The 25,122-nt window shown below is 47.6% G+C and overlaps 10 protein-coding genes; 4 read left to right on the top strand and 6 right to left on the bottom strand.

Moving 5' to 3' along the window:
* Positions 1 to 101: 101 nt before the first annotated feature.
* Positions 102 to 653, top strand: FFUJ_08889 (related to Cupin domain protein; the record flags this gene model as incomplete). Its single annotated transcript, XM_023580360.1, has 1 exon — positions 102 to 653. One exon carries the CDS (start codon positions 102 to 104, stop codon positions 651 to 653), a length of 552 nt encoding a protein of 183 aa, XP_023433150.1.
* Positions 654 to 1,055: 402 nt separating this feature from the next.
* FFUJ_08890 (uncharacterized protein) lies at positions 1,056 to 1,467 on the bottom strand (the record flags this gene model as incomplete). XM_023580359.1 has 2 exons in its annotated part: positions 1,056 to 1,136; positions 1,183 to 1,467. The coding sequence occupies 2 exons, from the start codon at positions 1,465 to 1,467 to the stop codon at positions 1,056 to 1,058; spliced, it is 366 nt and encodes a 121-aa protein (XP_023433149.1).
* A 349-nt stretch (positions 1,468 to 1,816) lies between these two features.
* FFUJ_08891 (uncharacterized protein) lies at positions 1,817 to 3,389 on the top strand (the record flags this gene model as incomplete). XM_023580358.1 has 4 exons in its annotated part: positions 1,817 to 2,212; positions 2,263 to 2,846; positions 2,893 to 3,008; positions 3,055 to 3,389. 4 exons carry the CDS (start codon positions 1,817 to 1,819, stop codon positions 3,387 to 3,389), a joined length of 1,431 nt encoding a protein of 476 aa, XP_023433148.1.
* Positions 3,390 to 3,558: 169 nt separating this feature from the next.
* FFUJ_08892 (related to heterokaryon incompatibility protein (het-6OR allele)) lies at positions 3,559 to 6,082 on the bottom strand (the record flags this gene model as incomplete). XM_023580357.1 has 2 exons in its annotated part: positions 3,559 to 5,876; positions 5,929 to 6,082. 2 exons carry the CDS (start codon positions 6,080 to 6,082, stop codon positions 3,559 to 3,561), a joined length of 2,472 nt encoding a protein of 823 aa, XP_023433147.1.
* A 515-nt stretch (positions 6,083 to 6,597) lies between these two features.
* Positions 6,598 to 10,533, bottom strand: FFUJ_08893 (uncharacterized protein; the record flags this gene model as incomplete). Its single annotated transcript, XM_023580356.1, has 1 exon — positions 6,598 to 10,533. The coding sequence occupies one exon, from the start codon at positions 10,531 to 10,533 to the stop codon at positions 6,598 to 6,600; it is 3,936 nt and encodes a 1,311-aa protein (XP_023433146.1).
* A 1,809-nt stretch (positions 10,534 to 12,342) lies between these two features.
* On the bottom strand, positions 12,343 to 13,057 carry FFUJ_08894 (uncharacterized protein; the record flags this gene model as incomplete). XM_023580355.1 has 2 exons in its annotated part: positions 12,343 to 12,736; positions 12,795 to 13,057. 2 exons carry the CDS (start codon positions 13,055 to 13,057, stop codon positions 12,343 to 12,345), a joined length of 657 nt encoding a protein of 218 aa, XP_023433145.1.
* A 1,782-nt stretch (positions 13,058 to 14,839) lies between these two features.
* FFUJ_08895 (related to transcriptional activator acu-15) lies at positions 14,840 to 17,182 on the top strand (the record flags this gene model as incomplete). XM_023580354.1 has 6 exons in its annotated part: positions 14,840 to 14,866; positions 14,911 to 15,577; positions 15,633 to 15,825; positions 15,878 to 16,373; positions 16,426 to 16,876; positions 16,926 to 17,182. 6 exons carry the CDS (start codon positions 14,840 to 14,842, stop codon positions 17,180 to 17,182), a joined length of 2,091 nt encoding a protein of 696 aa, XP_023433144.1.
* A 429-nt stretch (positions 17,183 to 17,611) lies between these two features.
* On the bottom strand, positions 17,612 to 18,619 carry FFUJ_08896 (probable alpha-N-arabinofuranosidase / alpha-L-arabinofuranosidase; the record flags this gene model as incomplete). Its single annotated transcript, XM_023580353.1, has 1 exon — positions 17,612 to 18,619. The coding sequence occupies one exon, from the start codon at positions 18,617 to 18,619 to the stop codon at positions 17,612 to 17,614; it is 1,008 nt and encodes a 335-aa protein (XP_023433143.1).
* A 1,475-nt stretch (positions 18,620 to 20,094) lies between these two features.
* On the bottom strand, positions 20,095 to 21,544 carry FFUJ_08897 (uncharacterized protein; the record flags this gene model as incomplete). XM_023580352.1 has 2 exons in its annotated part: positions 20,095 to 21,207; positions 21,254 to 21,544. 2 exons carry the CDS (start codon positions 21,542 to 21,544, stop codon positions 20,095 to 20,097), a joined length of 1,404 nt encoding a protein of 467 aa, XP_023433142.1.
* A 1,018-nt stretch (positions 21,545 to 22,562) lies between these two features.
* FFUJ_08898 (probable alpha-glucoside transport protein) lies at positions 22,563 to 24,232 on the top strand (the record flags this gene model as incomplete). XM_023580350.1 has 2 exons in its annotated part: positions 22,563 to 24,056; positions 24,113 to 24,232. 2 exons carry the CDS (start codon positions 22,563 to 22,565, stop codon positions 24,230 to 24,232), a joined length of 1,614 nt encoding a protein of 537 aa, XP_023433141.1.
* Between the last annotated feature and the right edge of the window lie 890 nt (positions 24,233 to 25,122).

Genomic DNA, 25,122 nt, shown 5'->3' with positions numbered 1-25,122 from the left:
AGAATACAACACCTTCATGGAGTATTTCAGTAAACAACTTACAGAACCAATTATTTGCCGTCACCACTATATACTAAATTTGTCAACTACAAATCTTCACAATGGCTCTCAACGGCAAACTCAGACAGACCCAACGCATCATCACAACACACAACGATGAGGGCAAAGCCATAATCGACACATCAATCAACTCAGACGCACCCTTCTATGCCCTCCCTGACGGCAAAGCACACTTCGCGCTAGGCTACGCCACAAAAGAATTCCCTGCCAAACTCAGCAACAACGCCGACATAGAATCCTACCAAGGCTTCCTGACCAGCCAACCAGGGCTCAGCATCTCAACGGGCACTGTCCTCCGCTATGTCGATATGTGCCCAGGTCACGTTTCACCTATGCACCGCACTGTGAGTCTCGACTACGGTGTTGTGCTGGAGGGCGAGGTTGAGTTGATTTTGGATTCGGGGGATACGAAGGTATTGAAGAGGGGTGATGTCTGTGTGCAGAGGGCGACTATGCATGCGTGGAGAAATACTAGTGAGACGGAGTGGGCGAGGATGTTGTATGTGCTTTTGCCGTCGACGAAGCCTGATGTTGGGGGTAAGGAGTTGGGTGAGGATTATGGAAATATGGAGGGTGTCAAGGCTTCCGAATAGATAGATTTGATTTTAGCTTGAGAACGAGAGATAATGCAATCATGATATTTGTCTTGATCACATCCTTGGCATCCTTCTATGAAGTACGATGCCATATATAAATCAAGGCGGTAAAAGATTGAGAGTCTTTATGGCTTTCTAAAAACACGTTTAAATGGGATAGAGCTTTACATATGCTAAATGATAAGGCCATTTATAGAATCGTATCCGAATGATCTCGGTGTGCATGGGTCTAGTTTTGACCTGTACTTGGGCTGTCTTTTGTAGGAGTAATTGCATTAGAAGCATATAACAAATTTAGACTAAAAAAAGAAAGAAACAAATCGATAAATCTGATATATGATTTAATAACAAATGGAATCCAAATGTAAACTCCAACCCTCACGTAATTCAACTGCCGATCTAAAACTCTCCTCCAATCTGATACTTCCAAACCTTATCTGTAAACCTCCCAATCGACGCCCTCCAATACTGAGCAGCGCTCTTCTGAAATCAGCTCACGTTCATAAAATACCATTTCTTTACTTACAGCGTTGACATTCAGACCTCGAAACATAGCAGTGATAAAGAACCTCTCAGCCGTGCTGGTATAGACGCGAACGCCATTGACATGCGCCGCATCTCGATTCAGCGGCCTGTACTCAGGCACACGACGATGCGGCAGATCAAATTCCGGGTGCTCTGCAGACGTTACAGGCGAGGTTCGACAATCAGGCGATTCCTCGCGGGCTTGAGAATGGTGAAGCTCATAATCGCGGAGGATGGAGCTGTGGAAATCGCCGTTTTGGGTGTGAGTTACTGTAGTGGTCGACATGTTGAAGAATACGATGTTGATGACAAGTTTGAGTGATGAATTCGAGAATTGACATCCGTGTTGTGTTGGTCAAATTACTGACGTTGCATATTCTCATTTGCCGTTCAAAACTCTACCGGGGATTCGGGACATTATCGTTTGATGAGACCTCCACCTCGGGATGTGGAGGAGTGCTACCCCGAGACGCCCTCACCCGAACCGACGGAGAATCCGGGGTCCCCGGGGTCAACCCCAACTTGGCCCTCTGACTCTCGAGCTCTTAGCATAACAAAATAGGGGTCCTCAAGTATCTCGATACATCTCCAATCTCCAACATCAGCTTAGTGCCCTGTCATTCTCACTATTCACAATGTCGAAATCACTCGCGGCAATCAGATCAGCAGCCATCGACGGGCGTCTTCACAACCCGTTCTACCGAAAGGATCAATTGCGGAATCTTCATACTGCGTTGGCGGATAAAGCTGTGCAAATTCAAGATGCTATCGCGAAAGACACAAAGCATCAACCTGGTGAGGTAAAGGTTGAATATTGGCTTGCTTTGCAAGCTATTGCTGAAGCGCATGAGTCGCTTGATCCGGTGAAGGCGACTGAGGATGAGTATGCTGTTACGAAGGGTAATGATGACACTACTTGTCGAGAACCCATTGGTGTTGTTGTCATTGAACCTGCGTATCATGCGTTCTTTTATGGATTGATCGCGGCGTTGGCACCGGCTCTTGCGGCCGGAAACTGTATTATTGTGCAGGTAAGTTTCTTATGAACATTTTGAGATAAAATGAGTACTAATGAGTATAGGCTCAAAACTCACTACGCGAAACACCAAAAATCGTGCTGGATCTGATCGCCAAGTCCCTGGATAGAGATATCTTCACAGTCTCAAACCAAGAAGTCACAGCACAAGATATCAGCCTTCCTCACATCCGCGTCTCCCAAAACGGCTCAGACGGCCCAATCCTCAAGGACCATCTCGTCTCAGACCCCGAAGCACCAGTCGTAGCATTCGTGGAGCGAGACGCAGACATCCAAGCAGCCGCCAAAGCTCTTGTATCCGCACGTTTCAGCCTGCAAGGCAAAGCCCCCTACGCCCCTGATGTCGTCCTCGTCAACGAATGGGTTAAGAAGGATTTGTTACGCGCTCTGGTGCAGCAGAGCACTGAGTTCTTGGCCAACTCACCGAACAAGACTAAAGCGCCTAAATCTGCTCTGTCAAAAGAAGTTGAGAAGGATGATTCTGTGCATGTTGTGCTTTCTGGGTCGAATGGAGTGATTCTGGATGTTGAGAGTAGGGAATCGAATTTGCTGAACCAAAAGGTTGATGAGACGACGCTTATTGTGCATGCTGTCACCAGTATGGACGATGCTATTGATACCTCAAGAGAGTAAGTGCAAGAGCTCTATGTGGTTGAATATTTCTGACTTTTCTAGTATTGGATCTTTGGCCGCTGCTTATATCTTCACCAATCCGGCTATGGCCAAGTATCTATGTCAATTCGTGGATACAGCCGTCAGCTTCGTCAACCACATCCCCACCAAGCTCCTCTGTAAGTCTCAACACCCTTTCAATACAAATCAACGCTAACAGCCTAGACTCTCCAACCGCACCATCCGGCATCCCTCCTCAATCTGGCACCAACAACATCTACCACCAAGACCTCTTCTCCCGCCTAAAGCCAAAGTATCTTACAAAGTCCGCCACTGACAGCAAACTGGACAGGATTGTCAACTCAACTTCTGTTAGAGAGCTAAGTGCGCTGGATCAAGAGGCTACAAAGAGACTGCCTGAGATGAAGCGGAAGCTCAAGGGAACGCAGCTTGGTTTCTTTGAGCAGGGTATCGTGACGAGTTTGGTGTTTATTTTGACGACTGCTGTAACATCGACGAGTATTCTGGGATATTATGGCTATAGGTACTTGAGATCGTGAGGGGTTGTGTTTTCTTTGTGGTGGTAGAATTTACTTTGTATAGTGACTCCATAGCGTTCGACATTAATTTCTGTTTAAATCTTCACATATGCTATCTACAGCCCAGAATCGCCGTCTCAAATTTGAAATTATAGTTGATTTGCAAACGCTTACTCGGTAAAATGGATCTTCAAACGATACTGAAAATCTGCCTCTTCCCAAGCCCGTTCCCAAGTTTTGCCAGCCCCTCCAATATCTCCCCATGCATAATTCCCTGCACAAAACACTCCCCAACCAACTCAAACTTCTCCTCCCCAACAGGCCTCAGCAAATACGGTACATTACCACCATCCAGCAACACAATCAAATCTCTCTCCTTCGACTGCCAAGGACATAATCCAAACAATCCCGAAGTCGTAACAAAGAAACAAGGTTCCATACACGTCGGAAGCTTGTTCGTCTTATAGTGCTCCAAGTCTTTACCGGCACTTGGTTTCAACACTTCAAGTGGTTCTCGCGAACGGTAGTTCCAGTGAGATCGCATATGGTCGAGGTACTTCATGTTGCATGTTTCGTTGTTTTCCGTTCTGAAGCCATCTGCACTCAGGTTTCTTGACCAGAACGGTGAGAGAGCACAAGGATCGAAGATCTTGTCAAAGACTTGTGACAATTCGCTTTGCTCTTCTGCAGGCCTTTGGTAGGGATAGATATACTCGATAGGTGCGTGACTGATGCTCCTGATCTCAGTAATGTGAAGACCTGAAAGTCGAAGAATGAGAGGATCATCCGTCTTTAGAAGCTCAAGATCTGGCTTCGTATCGCCTGCTGCTTTGAATTTGAACCGAGCATTCAAATTGGCTTGCGTTCGTCTTGAGCTTCCTTTGCTGTCAACAGACCAAGTTGGTCGATTCATCGCTAGGTCTTGGGCTTCGGGCCCTAGAATCTTTACCCAAGTGCGTGATGGTTGGCAATGGATAGACGATAAAATAGCCACCGAGTTGTGTTCTCGGATCCACCAGCGCGTAAAATCAGCAAAAACTCTCTCCTTGGACTTGTCGTAATTGGGTCGAATCAAATCATCCAACTTCGTAGTATCATGCGTCTCGTTGGCAAATGTGAGCAAAGCAAACAGTTTATCGCGAGGATCAGTAGCCTTGAGATCCAGACCCGAAAGAAATACTTCCAGAATGCTAGATAGCTCATTCGTATCTTGCGCTTCGATGGGAGTTGTCGGGACCTCCGTAGTCTTTCCCTTTGGTTTGAGGGTCTTCCAAATAGCTGCCATGGAAATCTGCTGTGAGACAATATGCGGGTTTTGGCTGGAGTATCCAGGATTCTCAAGCCAGTTGCTGACTTGAACCACTTCATCCCAGGGGACTTGCTCTCCAGAACAATGAATGAAGGGTTGTTTCGCTGACAGAGCTTCCTGTATCACCCAGACTCGGGTAAACCATGGGTTTTCGTAAAGAGTGCTCATGAGGAACGATAGTTGGGTGTTTCCATACCAGCCAGCAAGGTCTATGATTTCTCTTGTCCACGTCTTTAGGTGGATGTCGAAAACTTCCAACATCCCTTTGAATGAGATAGCCTTTCCCTCATCTTTCTTGCTCTGCTCATATGCCCGAATCTCCTCAAGAGGCGTCGAGTGGGCTGTTCCAGCGCATGAACATTGCTCGCCGCCTTGGCATAGTCTGGAATTTGAGTTGCAGATATCTCGGATAAGCTTTAAGCAAGCCTCGACACCGTGGTTATCTTCACCGAGCCAGATGTGAACGACCGAAGCTAAGGAGTAGATCTGACTCATTAGTGTTACCTGTTTCGCTCTCTCTTCGAGATCGTCTTGGTTGATGCACACAGCGTCGATCCATATAACCAGGGTTTCCCTCTCTAGTCTCAACCGACGAAGTGCTTGGGCAGCAGACTTTCCAATACTAAAAGGCCTCGCTTCCTTTTTATCGTCGCAGTCGCCTTCTTTTGATAAAAGAATTTCCTCCCGCTCGGTAGGATCTCCCCAGCAATACGACAAGGCGTGAAAGTCGATGCCTTTTGTCTCGATTTCCTTCAGGCTTGCTAAGCGAAAAGAACATCGGATCGGATCGTCAAAAATCCCTGGCTCAACATGAAGGAGTCGAATCTCCTGCCTTTCGACACCCAACGCCCCGGAATAATGCGAAGAATTTGAGGTAAGTTGCATGGCTTGAAGTTCCTCTTCCAACTCCCTAGGTTCGTATTCAATCTTGATGCTTCCCTCGTCGATGATGTTCACCCAAGCCATATACATAGCGCGAGGAATCAACTGAATGACGTCGCCTGGTCGAAGTGCCTCAATCCAGAGTCTTCTTCTAGGTCCATGGAAAACAGTCCACCGGTCAGACCATTGCTGGGGTTCATCGTTTGCGAGACGGTTGTTAAGGACGGTGATTGTTCGCAGATCTCCACGTCCTTCTGGGCGCTTTACTGAAGCATCCCACCATGTGAAAGAAACTGCTTCTGATCTGTCTGCCCAGCCTGTATGACATGTTAGTTACATATAATGATGACAACAGGCCAATCCACTGACCTTGATCGCGAGATGTTCCTCCAAAAGTAACGGCAGTGACTCTCTTCGCATCTTGCGGCACCTCCAACTCAACGTATGGCCGCTCGGGACAGTGATCGTGGATCTGGATGGCGTCCTTGCGTTCAACAAAACATGTTTTCATTTCGGTTGCCATTTCGCTTCAGAATAATTTGAACTGATAGGATGCATCCCGCCAAGTCTCACGAGTGAGCTTGAGTTATTAAAGCTGGTGTCGAGGAGAGGGAACCAGAATGTCAGCATATACCCTTGCTCAATTGTCGCTAAACAGCCAGTAAGAGGCTGCGGATGCTCTGCAAGGCCTGACAGGGCTGAGTGCATGGGCGCAGCACAGCGATCCTGGGGGCTAAGCATCGCTTCCAAAATTAGACCTACGATATCGATAACAAGGGAAATGGTTGGGTAACAAGAGCAGGATGATTTTGTTTTTAAAAAAAAAGGTCGATACCGAATACACGTGCTGGGTAAATAGTCAAGAACTGAAATCTATGTAGGTCCATAACCAACCCTGGTACTCCATCACTAAAACCCCTCGCTAATCTCATGATCCATGAAACCCTTCATAGATCCTTTAATCTTAGGACCCCAAACCCAAGCGACAAAAGTGTAGACAAATCAATCCAAGGTATGCTAGCGGACTCCCTCGAAAAGTCACCACTCAAACCCCATCCATTGCCACGGCACCCTCACCACAATATCAGGCATCTCTGCCGCCTTCCTCGCCTTCTCAACCGCACTAAAAAAAGCCCTTGGATTCTCCAAATCTTTACACATCACACCACTACCCGTTTCAATCAGGCTCTGCCCGTCTTTTATGTACCACGCAATATGCATCACATCAGACCTCTCGACAAGAAACTTGAGCTGCTCATCTACTTTTGCTCTCGCCAACGTCGCTCCATAAGCGTCGTTATGCTGTAGAAGAATGGTCATTGATGAAGTGTACTGAAAGATATCATCTGGAAACGCTGAGATCTTGGTGGCTATCTGGGCGGTTATCTTGGGGGGTACGTTTGGATGCCGAGATAGATAACTGACTGTCTCTCGCCGGATGTTCACGTCGTCATCGTTGAGAAATTCTGCGAGGGCATAGAGTGTTCTCGTGTCAGGAAGGAATCTCTTGGTCTCACGAGTAAGCGTCTTGATCATGCCATGCCTCCCGTTAGCGTGTCTGTGTGTTAGAGCCTCGCAACAGGCTGCCGCAGCTTCATGAAGATTGCCGGGAATATCGGGATGATAAATCCAATATGTAAGAGCATTGAGTCGTATGAGATCATCTTTATCATGTAGAGCCTTGTCAATCGCTTGCCGCAGAGTCTCTGGACAACCGGCTGTTCTGTAAACGGTCTGGAACACCAAGTCTCTCTTGGTTCCATCTTTGACATCCAGATGGTAGTCTATAGCAGAGTGAAGCTGTTCATTTAGATCCAATCGATGACTCTCCAAGGTCTTCATCGCTTGTCGACGGATGGGCTCATAATCGTCTACCAGACACTCGATAATTGCTCGTAACACAGTCTCGGAAAGCTTTGATTGGCCATCGAACAACAGTAGCGATCCCCGCCGGATCTTTTGATATTCAGATCGAAGATACGGGATGACTTTGTTGAGTACCGCTTCTGAGAACGGCGGCATAACATCTGAAAACCCTCCAGGGATAAATAGGGGCTTTTGGCTCCCTTTTGGTGTAGTAGTTTCATCGTTGAAACAGCATATCATACGTTCCATCACTCTCTCGGATAGGAAATTCTGGCATCGCAAGATCCTTTCCGCTATGAGTCGTAATTCTGAGTCAATGTCCAAAGGCCCGACCCTCAAAAATCTGACAAGGGAGCACAGCGTATCTTCCATGCCGGATAGCTCGCTTCGCCCCTCGAGTGCTTTGATAGCAGCAAGCTGAACTGCACGGTCTGGGTTATCGAGATGATCAGAAACGGCTCTTAGATCTTCAATCTCAAGATTCGCCTGCCTGGCTGTTGCATCCAAGGAAGCCAGCTTGATAACTACATCATCTCGCCCAAGGTTCGTCAAGATCTTGTTGATAGCCATTCTCGGTAGCTTCTGGTTTTGGTAACCAAGCGCCAAGGTTGCGATACCAACATCCTCTGGGTCTTCGTACTCTATGAGCCTCAGACCAGTCTGCACAAGATCCACATCGCCACTTTGTTTCTCACCATCTTGACCCTGTGTTGCCTTCAAAGTCAGGTACTTCTCCCAGTAAGACTCAGCTGTCAGGATGTCAAGAACCCTTTCTCTTGCGACACGTGTCTCTTCTGACCTGCACAGAAACTTTGCCATCCGATCAAGAGTCGACTGGGGAAGGTTCTTCTGCCCGCTCAATCTTACCATGGTCCGCCATCTTAGGCTAGCATCATCAGAGTCAAGAATGGTAGAGATAGATTCGATATAGGTCGCTATAATCGCTGGATAATCGCTCAGAGCAGACAGAATACCAGATGCGACCCAAGGGTTCCCATTCTTAAAACTTAGACTTAACGTAAGTTTTACACTTTCTGTCCAGTACTGTGGCGAACCAAGGGTCTTTACTATCATAGAAACATCGTTCTCAAGTAAAACTCCGCCATATCTTTGTGTCTTCTCAAGGCCAGCTTTTCTGAGCCGACATGTCAAGACATGCTCGAATTCAAGTGGGGTCATAGACCCTGAGCGCATCCTCTTCTTATAAGCCATTAATGCGACTCTGAAGGTCACGGGGTCCTCATTTTGCAACATCATCAAAAGTGCCTTGTGGGGGAACTCGGGCTCGTCGGCTAACGTACCCTCTTGGAGCTTCCTACTTTGAGCTTGGAAAGTAACCCATCTCACTAAATGAGCCTCAAGGCGGCTTCTGTGACTTTGAAGTCTTTCTGACGATATAGAAGGACGCAGTTCCGCGAAACAATGCATTGTCAGTCTCTGATGGGCCACGCCTATCAAATCGAGTGGTTTGGTGTCGATGGCCTGGAGAAAATGTAACGCCCGTTCATCGGAGCCGTTCCTCCCTGAGTGCAATAGCCCGGTAACAAACCGCCACATGATGTCGTAGCGAGATGAGTATTTGTTTCGAGAAAGGAAGTCCTTTGGTTTCATGGTTGTGTGAGACGAGGTGTGTGCATATACTTTCGCATTTTGGTCAAAGTTTATGCAGACAAGATCCGCCTTGTTGTTCTGCAGCCAAGTGCACACAAAGTATCGAGCGGCGAAGTATTCCTGTAGAGTCAGGTGCAGAAAGTGATAGGTACGACTCGGTTTTCCGACTGATGAGTCTGACGTCCGTAGAAAAGAAAGCTCTGGTAGAGTATTTTTGACGAAGGTAGGGTGTGCGCCGATACATCGGCAAATAGTATTGACGTGTTTGTCCTGAAACTCGACAATGTTATTACACAACCCAGCAAATGCGAGTTGTTCAATAAATCTTGCTTCATCTTCGATCAGGTCTTCAACCTCCATATCAGAACCCTTGTCCTTCTCAGTTAAAGGTGGTCCCTTCATTGGCTTTCTCAATCTCACAGTATCCTTCCTCCATAGACCTTTTTCGATTGACTGGTAGAGGTCCGTCATGGTCTCGGGGCCCTGGTTGTGAACTTGATCCCAGCCATAGCAAAGGGCATCGAGTTGAATGGGGATACGGACGAGGTCTTCAATGAGCGGGCGAGACGAAAGGAATGCCTGAATCTCTTCATGTCTTTCGGGCTCCATGTGCTTGACGTATTCGTAAACCTGATCTGTGCCAAAGCCGATCATTTCGAGTTCCAGGTCAAACGGTTGGATGCTCGACCGAATCGGAACAGAGGGACGAGATAGTGCCAGTACATTCGGTTGGTTGAGGAGACATATCACAAATTGTGCGAGATCATCACCTGGCTGTAACAAATGCCAGACCTCATCCAGGCCGTCAAGCAAGAATAATGTCTTACCGCCGCCGGGGTCCGTACACGCATCTCGTAACGCTCCAGCGAGGTCGCCGCAATCTGGATGCTGCGAGAAGAATTCATCGCAAAAGAGCTCCTTTAGGTTGTGCCCTCCATTTCGCGACAGCAGATTGCGTAGTCGAACCCAGAGAATGCGATCAAAGTGTTGTTTCCAGACCCGGTTCTGCACAAAGTCATGAACAGCTTTCTTGCAGAACGTCGACTTTCCAACACCAGCTTGACCACGTATGAGGATCCGTGTCGAGTGTTTCGATGCCGCGCCGTGACACCGGGCGGCGTTGAAGATGTCGTGGAATCTGACTCTGACGCCGCCATCCGGGCCCTGGACATTCAACCGCCGGAACAAAGACAGATTTGCGATTTTGTTACCGGGTGTAAGATTTGAAAGTCGAGAAGTCTGGTTCCTGGCGTGAGGTATGACCATGAGATTGATGTAGCATCGTTCAAGAGGTAGTCGCTCGCCTGAAAGTCGCTCTATTTCGAGGTTCTCTTTGGCATAACAATGCTGAAGTAGCCAGTCATCGGCGGCCTTGAGACAGGACATCTTGTCTTTTAATCGAGCAGCTGCGAGACTTTGATTCTCTGGCGATTCTTCAGGTGATCCGGCATATTGACCAAGCTCTTCTAAGGACAGTTTGACAGTTGTTGAGCGCATATCGCTCAGCCCGGCTCATAAGACAGTAGTCGTCTGGAGGGCCACGGGTTTAGATGCGCTGCTTAAAGTACCCTGGTTGACATGCAAAATATGTGCAAAAGAAGAGATTGTACGTTTCTAATCAAAAAGACAACACTGTAGGATCTTGATGAACAGATAGACAACACTCGTAGATCCGAGCATCTTGGTTGCAACAGGTAAATGCGCAAATGAGAAGATAAGGAATGCAGCCTATAACACCCCTGCTAGCCTGGGCTTCCCTCCCCCAATCTGATCGGCCTTGATGCGCCACAGCGGCTAACACGGAACTATTTTCACCCCAGGATGAAACTCCAAGATAAGGTAAGGCAGCTAGGACACCCCAGATGACCCTGATGCGTCGGCGCTAGAGATCCTCAGCCGCACTAGGCTGACTGCCCTGTAGCAACGGTCTACACTGAACCTCGTGGCCTTTGTAGTGAATATATAGACAGGATCCGCTAGGCGTTCATAGATTATAAACTCCAAGATCTTATAAATGTACCGTATAAACTCACGAAATTGAGTAGCGCCTGTGGATCCGAGCTAAGATGATCATTTGACCAATTGCAAGATGTTAGATCTCTATTTGCGTCTCGACCTATCGGCTACTTTAGAGAATGCCAAAAAGACCCACAGGCGCTACTCAATTTCGTGAGTTTGTACGGTATTACTTGTTTTCGCAGCCTAAATCTTAACCTGGCAGTCATCAGTAGACTGCCGGTGAGGTCACAGAGAATGATGATAAGGCAATGCAACGAGTCGTCTTCTTTGTTAGATGCCCAACCGCTAGAAGGGCAGTACCTTTTAATAACTATAACAAGGTTTATAGCCAGGCAGCAAGGGGTATTAATATCCCCTCGAGTCGTTTTCCTAGCAGAAACTCTGCTTTAACCTATCGGCTCGCTGAATTTCTAAGACTTGTATTTACTACAGCTACGATTTATGAGAATCCTTTTCCTTGTCATTTGTATGGGATCTCCACTACATCGTCATCAAAGGGAACATGTTTTCCACCAATACCGTTGGCCCTCTTTCGTCGTTCCCTCTCTTCACGTTCCCTCTTCTCTCGGCAAACACTGCATTCAGCTGGGATCCTTGTCTCTGTCAGTTGAAGACCAATGCTGCACTGTCCCAGTTTGTCGAGTTCAACTTCATCACATGTCGTACATGAGATGACCTGATCCCACGTGTATCCGCAACCACACTCTTCGGATTCAGTATTTTTTAAACACATCTTCGCTTTCTTTTTCCCTTTTAATAAGATATAGGGTGATAGGTGAGAAGTTGGGAACGTTGCTCTGTAGTCGGCTCGAGCGTTTAGTATGATATACAATTGTTGAGGAGTATGAGAAGAAATCTTACATTGTAGCTGGAGGGATTTTACTTATCTGTTTATAAACGGAGCCAGCCAACACCTCTTGTCTAAGCATGATTGCGGGTGACGCAATTACGTGTGAATTCCTGCTAGAAATCAATAATAAGGGCAGAAAGACCAAGGCTTTATATTCAGAGTCCTTTGAGGACTGACTGGAAAACCGTCTCTGAAAGGCTTTTGATCACTAGCGGTTTGTACATCACTTTCACACAACCAGGGAACAATCAGACCCTATAATGCAACAGCATGTTTGGGGAGCAGTCACAGGCTTTCCTTGTTCATGACTCACAGAGCGCGCAAGCTGGGCAGCTTCTCATCCTTTGACGGGTATCGCCGCCGAATCGCTCAAATCTCCACACCATAATGCCAACCGCAAATGTCCCCAAGTAGTCATGTTGTGTCGATCCACGCCCTCAAACAACATTCCAGGACTCCTCACTATTCACCGTCATATCATCCGTCGCCACACTAGCACCATCGTCCTCTTTCTCCTCCTTCTCCTCATCCTTTTTCTCGTTCTCAACCTCCGGCTCAGCCTCAGGCCACGCCGCGAGCCACCGCCTCCTTCTATCCGCCTCGACTTCTCGCACGCGCTTGGTGTGGCATTCAATGCACTCGATCGGTTCGGTAACGCTGCGGTAGCTCATCCCGTTGCGGCAGAGTCCGAGCTTGTGGATGGAGACCTTGTCGCAGTTGATGTTGCGGATGATTTCGCTCTTGTACTGTCTGCAGGTGGTGCAGCAGCGGACTGTTCTGACTTGCTCGCACATTTTGCCGGTATCGGGGACTGCTTGGCTTGGTGAGGATCTGCTTGGGGTTAGCTTCTAGGTACGAGGCCAGAAATATCAGACTGAAGGGAGAGTACTTACTGATATAGTCCTCGAGGGTCTCTGAAGATGTTGCCGGTTTTGTAGGTTTAAAAGCGTATGTTGCTTGTGGGTGATTTGCTGCAGCTTGCTTTTGGCGAGTTTGAGAATCAGGGAGTTTCTTGGTTGAGATGAAGCAGTAAAATAAACTGACAATAGAGAGGGCATCACATTCACAGTTGTAATCTGTTTGAATATGGCGCAATATGTAGCGAACGGTGAAAGCTATCGGCGTAATTGAAATATCGTTTGCCCTGATCATCACTGCCACGCATTGTTAGCCCATTAACTGACAGTGATCACTATATGGAATCTCGAGTCACTTTGCATCAACTCAATATATGGCTTAAATGGCAATGATGTTTATTTGAACTATCTGAGGCATGAGTATGTCATTCCAAGGATCACCGTCTCAGCCGCCTCATCGTCTCCTTGCCTCTTCTTCCCTCTCTATACATTCCGCGCATTTCTCTCCGCCATGCCGTTCCGTGGTTCTTGCGACGCCGCTGCAAGTTTTCTCAGGATCTGCTGCATCGCTACATTGATCAAAGGTATACCAGTCAATGATGTAGTTGCCGCAATCATCGCAAAACATTGTATGAGTTGTTGCTACACACATTTCTTCGTTTTAGTATTGTTTTACGTAGGTAGTTATAGGTAGGAGTCCAAGTTCGACGTACGATCTTGGCGACTATTTATATTCCTCGTCACGTGGTGAATCGACTGGATATTCCTCAGAAACCTCCCTGAATCTGGTGTGACAGAGTCGGTGATTGCCTGATTTTGTCGTTTCAATCGAGCTATGCAGCGTCTTTGCAGCGGAAAGTCACTGTCGCCGTTTTTCGGAGCTGTAACCTGTGGTCGGAAATTTTGGATCACCTCACATAAATCCAGAATGGATCAGTGAATAAGCTTTAACGTTTCAATCGATCCATTCAGCTACTGTTTTCAACAAGGTCTCCTCGGCCATGATAAGACAACCCCATCACCCCTGTGACCAGCTCAGGTAATAACACAACCAAATAAAACATCTCACTTATCGCCCCGAACGATTTCTCCTGCGTCTGATCTCCTCGCATGTCCAGCATAAAGAGTGAATGAGATTCTCCACGTGATAGGCTCTTGGACATCGCCAACCAGGGACCAGGTAAACACAATCTGTAACGTTAGCTCGTCCAGGTTTCTGCTTACCGCAATCCATGCAAACCCATATTGGGTGCTCGTAAGTGCACATTTTGTCGGAGTGCCTGGAATCTTTGAAGTTCGGTGATTTGTTGGGGGATGATTGAACTAGTGGTTGTTGCAAGAGGTAAGGCAGGGACTCGATACTTCGAAATCTGACTCGACTCCAATGTCAGGGGATGTATGAGTACTTACAGTTATTCCTAATGACTGAAGAGTCGACTGCCTGTCCTGCATTTAGATACCTCCTGATCACTTTTCAGTACACGTTTTCGTGAGTAATCACATCAGATTCACTTGAGCCGACCTAAATACTTGGGCATGTCAGATGAAATTGGTATTTATGATATACCCAGCTCCTATCCGTCTACGCACTTTTATATTTGCCCATCACATGGCTGAATGACTGATCTTTTTATTGCGGTACTCTGTTGATAACTTCCATTCAGCCTAGATGGTGACATGTGTTCATTCGGCTACTACTGCTACATATTCATTTACTTCAGCAACGCCTCAGTCACTCTTATGTCATCCTCGCTTGCTTTTAATACTGACTAGGCAAATTCCAATTTGCATAGTTCATATAGGCTTTGGGGTACTGGGTCTCCGTTGAATGAGGCTTGAAGCCGGCGTCATGTGGCTGAGTCGCCCTTCCGGGTAACCCGGATATCGCGGAAACCCCGGATCAAATTGAACAGCGTTTATATGGCGACCTCAACCTCGACCTTTCCACCATTTCCGAGATTGTTAACATAATCACGCATTCCTTGCCAGAAGAAAACTATTATCCGAGCGATGTGGCGGCTAAATCGGGAGAAGAACCGGTCTTGAAGCGTAGGCGGGTAGCCCAGGCATGCCAGACATGTCGCCAGATGAAAGCCAAGGCACAGTACCCGGCTTAAGCTGATCTCAGACAGAGCTAACTATTTGCAGTGCGACAGTCGGAGACCCAAGTGTGGTCGCTGTGTGGTTTACGACTTCACTTGTCTCTATGCGAAGACCAGGTCCAGACGTCACGAAGTAAATCAAGATGATGGTTGGGATGCATCAAGCTCCAATGCCATTGATGAGCTTCGAGATGGCATCAATGCTTACGACGACTTGATTCGTCGACTCTTACGCAGAAAAACGGAGGATAATCTTGACCCCAAAGAATTACATAATCAAGTGAAAGACAGAGTCAAGAGAGCCCTCGATCGAATCGCCTTACTCACGGACCCTCGTGCAGCTACCATCGCTTCGCCTTCTGACCAGGATCCATCATCCCAATCGCCATTCTCACAAAATCAGCATCGATACTTGGGAGAAGTCAGCGATGTCCACTTCTTCAATCTTGTCAAGGGATTTCTACAAACTAAAGATTCGTCTAATCCCGAGCAAGGGTTTGACAGCTACGAACAAGATGGAGAAGTCTCGACGACCAATAATAAAAGCAATGGGCATACTCTGCCCCCTGCACCAGTAGACACAAGAGAACTTGTTGAGGTGTACTTTTCTACAATTCATATCGCCTATCCTTTCATTCCACAGTCTCCCTTCATGGCGAATTTAGCCAGGGAAGGGGGAATTCCGAACAACGCGACTGATCTCGCTATCTTATGTCAGTTCCCGACGAGTTGTCTCTATCCATGTACAAAGCTCACCATATATCTTAGACGTTATCTGTGCCATTGGATCATATTATACGTCTTTTCCTGGACGAGACGCAGTTTCGCAAACCCGTCATGAATGCTACTTTCAGCGTGCCATGGCCTTGACTGCAGCGACGAGTGGTCATCACTCTATTCAGCAAGTCACGCTACTACTCGTGCAATGCTTCTATCTATTAACTGTATCCAAGACTGACAGGTCAGTTTGTTTACTAAGGGGCCCCGAACATCAAGGTCTAATACTTAAACAGTTGTTGGACGACACTTGGACAAGCAGTCCGTATAGCTCAAAGCATAGGGCTACATGTTGAATCTCCAAGTCCCAAGTCTAGAAGTGCCACTGTGCTAGAACGTAGACGAAGAATATGGCACTCGATATATGTTCTTGATCGGTTACTGTCTCTTCAGCTAGGTCGACCACCAGCGATTCATGATCAAGATTGCAACGTGGCGCTACCGTCTCGGCGTGCAGATAACGAGATAGATTGGTCTTCCGATGCAATGGAACCTCCCGAGGAAAGCCCTTCGGCAGGCGATTACTTTATTGCGGTCATTGGCTTTTCCCAAATCGTGGGCTGCGTCCTGCGCGATGTCTATGGCCCAGTCCATTCGAGGCCGACCCCAGAAATGATATTGGGCACGCAAAATCTGGATCGCAGGCTTGTTGAATGGAAGCTGGGCCTTCCTCAGAAGCTACGCTTCGATTTGGGTCACTCGTTTGACCAAAACAATATCTTTAGACGTCAGGTAAGCTACGCTTTTTGTTCTCAGACGCTTTGATGTTAATAGAAAGTCGCAGAGAAACATGCTTGCAATCAAATTCCATCATTTACGAGCCCTTTTACACCGTCCATACCTATGTTATCCTCTTTTACGACAGCGGGATGACTCTTCTATGAGTTTGTCACAATTAGACTGGCCACTGATTGCCGTCTTCGAGAGGATTTGTATTGATGAAGCCCAGGGAACTGCTCGTCTGCTCCACCACGTTTCTGATGAACAGGAATTAGTGCATGAGTTCCCCTGGTGGCAGATGATATCTTGTCTGATCTGTGCCGGGTCCATATTGCTTGTGTCGAGCATCTTCGCGCAGCAGCTTGATGATCACAGTGGATTCGACAGTGAAGGTTTACGCGATGATGCGGAGACGTGCTTGAAGATATTTGAGGCGCTGAGCAGTAATTCAAAGAGTGCAAGGATTGCGAGGAATATGATTCAAGGTCTGAAGCAGTCTGGTTCAGAATGGCGAAGTAAGTACACCACTCCCCAATCATATCATATGTCTTACTTGAGATCCAGAACAGGCTGGCCAAGGGACTGACGTAGTCCCATTCTCACAAACTTTGAGTCAGCCTGATGCCTCGATGGAGCTTCAACATACCTCTGCTACTGGAGTTCCGGTCTCGCAAGAAATGCTGAGTCTGCAAGACCAGAACGTTGAATTATTATCAGATGCCATACCAACTCCTCAGAACTGGCCAGCTGAGATTACAGATTCCATGGCTTGGTCATCGCAGTTCTTGGACACATTTCAAGGAGATGGAAGTTGGATTTGAAGGCGAGAGGGCATGACTAAGAGCTCCCGCCAATTTATTCCCTGGATCGTCTCCAAAACTGGTTGAATGGGATCTTGCTGAAGGTTTACATCGTACGGGGATAAACCAATGCCATCTTTAAAGACGCTGTATTGAGTTAACTTCTAATAGGCTAAGGCTGAGTCCCGGAGCACAAGATAGTATAAATATTTGGTGTTGTTCATGGTGAGCATGTAGCAGGGAGATTAACAGTCTTATTTACATATAAACATTTCTCTTAATAGTTCCAAAACTCAAGTAATACTTCTTAGATAATAGTTACAGATCCCGTTCTCTACTGCGGTAAGCATCTGCTGTCTATTACCCCCCCCCCCCCCCCCCCTCCCTCTTTCATAGACCGCAATAGTTACGCAACGTCTATCCTCAACTAGATGTCGTCTCTGGCCCTTCTCATGCGCAGACATAGTTTGTCTCAGATGGATCCTCAAAAACGATCTTGGCTTGGCTATCATACCAAATCTTCTTCGCTTTGGATTGTCGGAGCCAATCCACGCCGTTGTTCGTCTCGCTATCGTGGTAAAAGAGCCACCATTGGCCTTTATATTCGACGATGCTACCATGGGTTGTCCAGCCCGAGACCGGCTCAAGTAGTCTGCCCTGATAGGTGTATGGGCCATAAGAATTGTCGGCAGTAGCGTAGACATAGTAACGAGTGGTACCAGTAGAATAGCTCAGGTAATAGATATCACCTCGTCTATGTATCCAAGGTCCTTCGAAATAGCGACGGTCTTTATCACTCGAAATGATAGGTTGACCAGTCTCGGGTGCCAGGATAACCATGTCTCGCGGAGCTTCAGCCAACGTATGCATATCGTCGCTTAATAGAGCGATCTGAGGGCTCAGAGCATACTCGTTATCATCTGGCTCCTTTTGCCCAGACCAAGAACCGTCAAACTGGGTCTTATTCTGCCAGCACTGAAGCTGTCCGCCATGAAGTCCGCCCCATGCTAGGTATGTCTTTTGATCGAAATCAGTGAAGCTCGCTGGGTCAATGCTAAAAGTGCCAGGAATGTAACTCTCATCAGCTTTGAATGGACCACCAGGGTCTTCAGAAACAGCTACGCCGATTCGGAAGATGTTTTCTTTATCCCTAGCAGGAAAGTAGAGATAGTACTTCCCATCCTTGTAGGCAGCATCAGGCGCCCACAACTGTCGAGAGACCCAAGGAACATCCTCTACAGAAAGGGCCAGGCCATGATCGGTAACTGGCTCGGAACCGTAGATATCTTCCATGGAATAAACATAATAGTCTTTCATGGCAAAATGATCGCCCTCCAAGTTCAGAGGAATCCCCGCATCATAGTCGTGAGATACATAGAGGAAAAGCTTGCCTTGAAAGACATGGGCGGATGGGTCGGCAGTCAGCCTTTTAGTAATAAGGGCGGGAATTTTGGCCATGGTCGACAGTGTCGGGGAGGTTGTGAGAAATGGTCCGGCAAACTTGGATTATGAATGTCAAGTGCTCAGTCCGCGAGTTAAGAAATGATTAAGTAAGTAGTGACAAGAGCTACACTCGAAGATTCTAAATATTATATAGCTTTATAGCAGCGGGGGCACTTCTAACACGTTACTAGCCCGACCATGTTGATGCGCCTTTCCCTTCTCGAACACTAATGAAAATTAGCAGTCCCGGTGGGAGAGGAGGGGATATCCCATGATGTACTTGAAGCTAAGTCAGGCAAAAGCAAGAAAAGACTTGCAACTTGGATTTTCAGGCCTTTGCAAGAATCAGCTAGCCCGACGCTAAGTTTTGGCCAATGTTCTTGTTCTGGAAAATAATCCCAGCGATAATTAGCCGGGTAAATACAAGACTACGGGCAAGAACAAAGTTTGATACCTTTATCCGGTGATCGATGGACAAGGGGTACTCTGCATGGTGCAGATCAGTGGCTTGCAACACTAAACTACAAGTGATTGAGATTAGCCGGGGTGCGCGGTGTTGATTAACAGTATCCGCCTTGGGATATGGGCTACGCCGCGGCAGAAAAGGGTTCCATGTGACTACAGCTCAGATTCCAGGAGGACCAGTACCGCTCCGACGATTGGACTTCGCAGCGAGGCCCAATGGCTGAACCGAGAAAAACCGGCTTATCCTCTGCTGACCATTGTATAGCTCATTCATTCGCCGTTATTTTATAGTGAGGGCGTCTTTGACTTTCTATAGACCTTGATGTTGGCCGTTTGTGAAAAGAATCAGGGAGATTGCGGACGTCTGGTCCAAATTCCAGCTTACACGGCCGACAACTCGGGCGCAATGTAGCCTTTATAGGATACGAAGTCTTTCAAACAGGCACAATAGGCTCGCAGAAAGATGCGGCAGTTCCTTTGTAAGGACTACGTTAGAACTAGCAACGAAATTATAGTAAACATTTCTAGAAACATGTTCCAATATGTGCTAACCAGCGGTTGAGCCTAAGAGTAAATGGACGGTGAGGGAACTGCAGTGTTGGGCATGATATGAGAAGAATTGCTTCACCATCTCATTTCCCAAACCTATTTACACAGCTATTGACCGTGTTTTTGGCCTCGTGCTTTGTGTTGGTAAGATGTGTGCAGAGTCCGCATTTGTAGTTGAGGCTGGTGGCTGAGAACTTATATCACCACAGAGAATTTAACTAAGGAGAGACGCCATTTTGCCGACTAACAACAGGAGGACACAGGTTTCTAACTACATGAGAATACGGTACTATCGAGATATATCTATCTTAGCAAGCCTCACGACGCTACATTAAAATGTAATTTACTTGAAACAAGGTTTCAAGTGATAAGATAACTTTACTTATTGACTAAATGCTGTTCGAAACTTGACATAGAAGCCTCCCAAGTAAAGAGACTACACGATCAGCAAAGACAACAGACCCTCGGTGCCCCCTTCAATACGAGAATTCCCACGCATATGCGGTTCCAGTATCCGTCTGGTAGAGAATGATGTCCAGTTTATCGTTGGAGTAAGAAGTAAAGGGGTACTTGCCACAGGACGAGGGAGCTTCGACTTTACCCCACCACCCAGCGCTCGGGAAGGCAAGGCATGTGATATTGACGGTACCGTGGGATGGCAGACCAAGGGCACTAAGTGTCTTCACCTCAATAGTCCACGTGCCTTTCTTCTGACGGCTGCCAGCCAGAAGCCTCACCACACGAGCCTTGGTGTCAACCGTGGCGTACACATCCACGATCATGTCTGGGGACGGCATGGTTCCGACGCGGTGTCCTGTCATCGACTGTGCATAGTACTTGTAGACCTGGTACTCGCCATTGGGGAAGTAGCCTGTAGCATCCGCAGCAGCATTTGGCGCGTTCGGCTTTGAGACAAGGTTGGCCAGATAATCGTATAGACCGGGGTAACCCTGCCAATTTCCGCGGAGGCCAGGTGCATCGACGCGTTCAAGCTGGGAAATCCACCATGCTCCACCACTAGAGACTTGCTCAGACGCAGTGGCATATTCATTGATGTTGATGTTATTGTAAGGAAGGCCATAATGATCCAAAAGCGAATGAAAACCTGCCGTCGACTCCAACATATTCTGAGAGCCGCCGCTTTCCATGTGCCAGGTCCACGTATCGGGTATGCAATTATTGGTCTTGATGTATTGTGCGAACGTAGTCCACCAGCCATTAGATAACTTGGGTTCAGCCGAGGTCGAAGGCCCTTGAATTGTGACATCAGTACCGAAGGCTTTCCGGAATGCGTTGTAGGATCTACGCCACATTTCGAGAGCCTGCGACTGGGAACGTGTCCAGTACCAAGAACCATCAACTTCGTTAAAGATTTCGATGATGAAGTCGTCCAGACTGACCCCGTAGCTCTTCATGTCGGCGATGACAGCTTGGGTGAAGGTGTCCCAATCTGTCCAGTTTCCATTGTCACCAGGGTATGGCCCGTTGTTCAAATCCCATTCTCCGTAGAGTGTTTCATATAGGCAAATGAACTTGGCGCCAAACTTCTTTGCCGCCTGGTAATTGCTCATCACCTCTTTCATACGGTTCTAGCTTTGTCAGGTGGTTCGGTTCAAGTGATGATCAAAGACATACCTCGTATTGAGTACGACCAGCGAGCCATCCACCGGCTGGAGAAGGCAGTGAAGGCCCCCCACCGCGAGCGAAGTTGAAACCCCAGTCAGTGTACATATGATCTGGAATCTGCGATGCATTATCAGGAATGCCAAAGATAATGCCAGATGCGAGGTGGTTGGTGGAGCCTGTATTGTTTGATAAGGAGACAACCGCTGTACCTGACGACTGTCGAGGTACAAGGCCTGGGATTGCTGCCACTGGCGTGACACCCAAGAAGGCGGGAAGAAGGGCCAAAAGCGAAGATTTCATTTTCAATCTCGAGATCTATCGTGGGGAACTGAGATGGAGAATTCTTGTATTTGGCGGCATTATCTCATTATTTATATTACTTCAGAGTCAACACGCTACCTTTCCATTTGGAGTATTGCACATCGCACATCGAGGTTGTGGGAGGCATCAACACGCAAGTGAATCCCATATGCTGTCCCAACCTGGAACCATCATTGACCCTCGTGATAGTTGTGGTAAATCATAAGACCAGAGTCTACACATCAATTTAGCCGGAAGCCCACCGGGCAGAAGCTTGGTCAGAAAGAATTGAGCTGCATGACATTCTGTACATGTACTGAATTACCTGATGAAAAGTAATAATCGCTTCCAGCCCTGCTGGCAGATAGGGGAGTGTCGGGGGAAATCCCTAGTGATGTATTCACTAGTTCCAATCATATGCATCTCCTGCTAGCGCCACTGCCGGCATCCGAGACGGATTGATGATTCGCCAATCCTGAGATACCACACTAAGTCATAAAGTTTGATAGTTCCTATAGATCTGCTCCAAAAGGACGTCAAAGCACAACGGCACTTGTAAACGGGAAGTAGATCACGCTAGCGACCTTGGCTGGAAATGTACAATGTCAAGGACCTGCTTGGAGCTCTCCGTTGAGACTGAAGCAATATTGATATTGGGCTCTATGCTCATCAAAGCTATTGGCAAAGACAATCAGGCTAAAATCAACTCGCCGGCTTTGTAGCTACCTAGCTGAAAGCCTCGCATACGACGCCCACCGGGATGAAGTAGAAGTGGCTGTCCGGTGGGCGTGAGACATCCCCGAGATCTGAACATGGAGATATCTGGAGATATCTGGGGTAAGGTTTGGTGGGGAAGAGGCAGATCGACGACAAAAGGTCTAGGCTTATTAGTGAAAGTACCGAGGCAATAAAAGGCACCTTCATTCCAGAAACACCAATCTCTCATCTCCAGACTTGACTCCATAAGCTCTTCATACAATTCTTCTTCTTCTTTCTTCCGAACCGACTGTCTTGTAGTATGGAACCTGATAAGGAGGCTGCCGCCAATCATGTGGAGGTTTTGAACGAGCCGCCAGTGGTGACTCAGGAAAAGTCCACTACGTCGCAGCAAAGGCTGGCCTTCATTGCGGAGAAGGAGATGACCCTCCTTGTTGGTCTCAAGAAATACCCCTGGTCCGTGTTCTGGTCCGTCATAGTCTCCATGATAATCGTCATGGAGGGTTACGACATTGTCTTGCTGGGCGGACTCCTCCCCCAGCCCGCCTTCAGGAAGCACTACGGGAGCTATAGCGATGCCCATGGCTGGCAAATTTCCGGGCCCTGGCAGGCCGGCCTGAACAACGCTACCACCTGCGGTACCATCTTTGGCGCCCTGGCAAACGGATACCTTACTCAGCGGTTTGGTTATCGTCGTACTGTGCTTGGGGCGCTCCTTTTCATCAACGCCACCATCGCGATGCAAGTCTTTGCGACCTCGCTAGGCATGCTCGCTGCTGCCAACTTCCTCTGCGGTTTGCCTTGGGGACTATTCTCGGTCATGGCTCCAGCTTACGCGTCTGAAGTCACACCAAACGTTCTTCGCGGTTATCTAGCCAACTTTGTGTGTTTCTGCTGGGCGGCCGGAATGTTGATCTCTTCGGGCGTCCAAACAGCGTTTTCCAAGCGCCAGGACCAGTGGGCATATCGAATACCGTATGCAATCCAATGGGCATGGCCAGTACCGCTGATGTGCCTCCTTTGGTTTGCGCCAGAGTCACCCTGGATCCTGGTCCGCAGGAAGAACTATGCCGAGGCAGGGCGGATGATTGAGCGACTCTCGTCGAAGAATGAGATGGTCGACAAGGACGCCGTCGTTTCCATGATGAAACACACTATTGAGACAGAGCAAGAACTTGAGGCCGGCACTTCCTACTGGGATTGCTTCAAAGGTGCTAATTTGAGGCGGACCGAGATTTCCTGCGTGGCCTTCATGTGCCAGCAACTTGATGGCACAGCTATTACAGGCAACGCTGTTTACTTCTTCACGCAGGCAGGTGTCGGGACCGAGACTGCGTATAACCTCTCTGTGGTGTCCCTCGCCCTGTCTTGTGTTGGAGTGGTTGTGTCCTGGTATCTGATCTATCGGTTTGGCCGTCGAACTCTATATCTCTTCGAGCTATGGACTTCACTCATTGGCCTTCTCGCAGTAGCTACCGCGGCGACGATATCTGATTCACAGAAGAGTAGCTATGCGCAAGCCGGTATCGTCATATGTTCCGTTCTCATCCGGTTCGCTACCACAGGCCCTGTATGTTATGCGATCCTCGCCGAGATATCCTCCGTCAGCCTCAGGAGCAAGACCATATCAATTGCGCGAGTGGCCTATTATATCTCACAAATTGTTTGCAACACCTTGCAAACATATCTCATCAACCCGACTGAACTGAATCTCAAGGGAAAATCAGGCTGGGTTTGGAGCGGTAGCTGCATTCTCCTCATCGTGTGGGCGTATTTCCGTCTTCCAGAGACAAAGGTCAGTACTTCACACGCAAGGGCTTCGTAACAAGACTTACACTGACTTTAATGTAGGATCGTCTCTTTGAAGAGATTGATTTGTTGTTCGCAAACAGAGTCCCTGCTCGGAAATTCAAAGTGACAAATGTCGACCTCTTCGATTCCACCGGCACCAAGGAAGATGAAAAGGCATGAGCGGGAGGTCTGGCAACACCAAGACGGATTTCTACTGAGTTTGTTTCTCCAAGAATCTTTGGCTATTGACATATATCTGTGCCAACGACGAAGGCTTTGCAATGATTCAAGTACCAGCTTCGTTAATTCAACAGCTTGTGGAAGCATGCGCAAGGTTCTACCTACCAGCAGGTTCAAGTAACTTACTGTGATTTAAGATTATCTCCTGTCAATATATCACCTGCTTGTAAAATCCCATTGCTTGTTAAGAAGGATAAAGAGTGTGGTCTGGCAAAGATAATTGATTAAGGCTTGTTATCAGCCGAATTCAGTTACAGTACGCAGTGGTACGAATGATGGTGATTGAGTTGAGTGACGGCGGTAGGCCACAAGTCCTAAAATGGTCTCGTATAAAGGTGGCCAAGATATAGTGGGGTTCCGAGTAATTATCTCCCCTATCTCACATACCAAGGCCAAGGCACATCAAGCAACCCTTCCCTCTCCTCTGGGACTCCTGGCGCTGCATCTTAGACTACGCGTAGAATATTAGCATGATATCTATTAGGCTATCTTGAACCTCGAAGAATACTTAATCCTAGGGATCCATTGGCTATCACAGCTACTATCTTCTTGAATTTTAACCAACTTAAATGTAGTAATTATAGGCTTCAAGCCACAGATATTAACTATAAATAATAGAATTGAGTTTTATATTACACTAACGAAATAAGCGGCTGCGTTACATGTATCCAGGATATCCAGGATATCCGGAATATCCGACTCTACCGTGAAAAGCCCACTGTGCCGTGTGCTGATCTACTCTCTCTGGGTCCCTTTACCGGGCATCTCTGTTAATTCTTTGTTATATAAAATCAATGGTTTGAGCTAACACCATCATCACTCCATCTCAT

Source organism: Fusarium fujikuroi, chromosome FFUJ_chr07 (assembly GCF_900079805.1).
Source record: "Fusarium fujikuroi IMI 58289 draft genome, chromosome FFUJ_chr07".
In the NCBI taxonomy this organism is placed as follows: Eukaryota; Fungi; Ascomycota; class Sordariomycetes; order Hypocreales; family Nectriaceae; genus Fusarium; species Fusarium fujikuroi.
The sequence above is the reverse complement of the archived record's forward strand: the minus strand, read 5'-3'. Positions and strand labels throughout refer to the sequence as shown.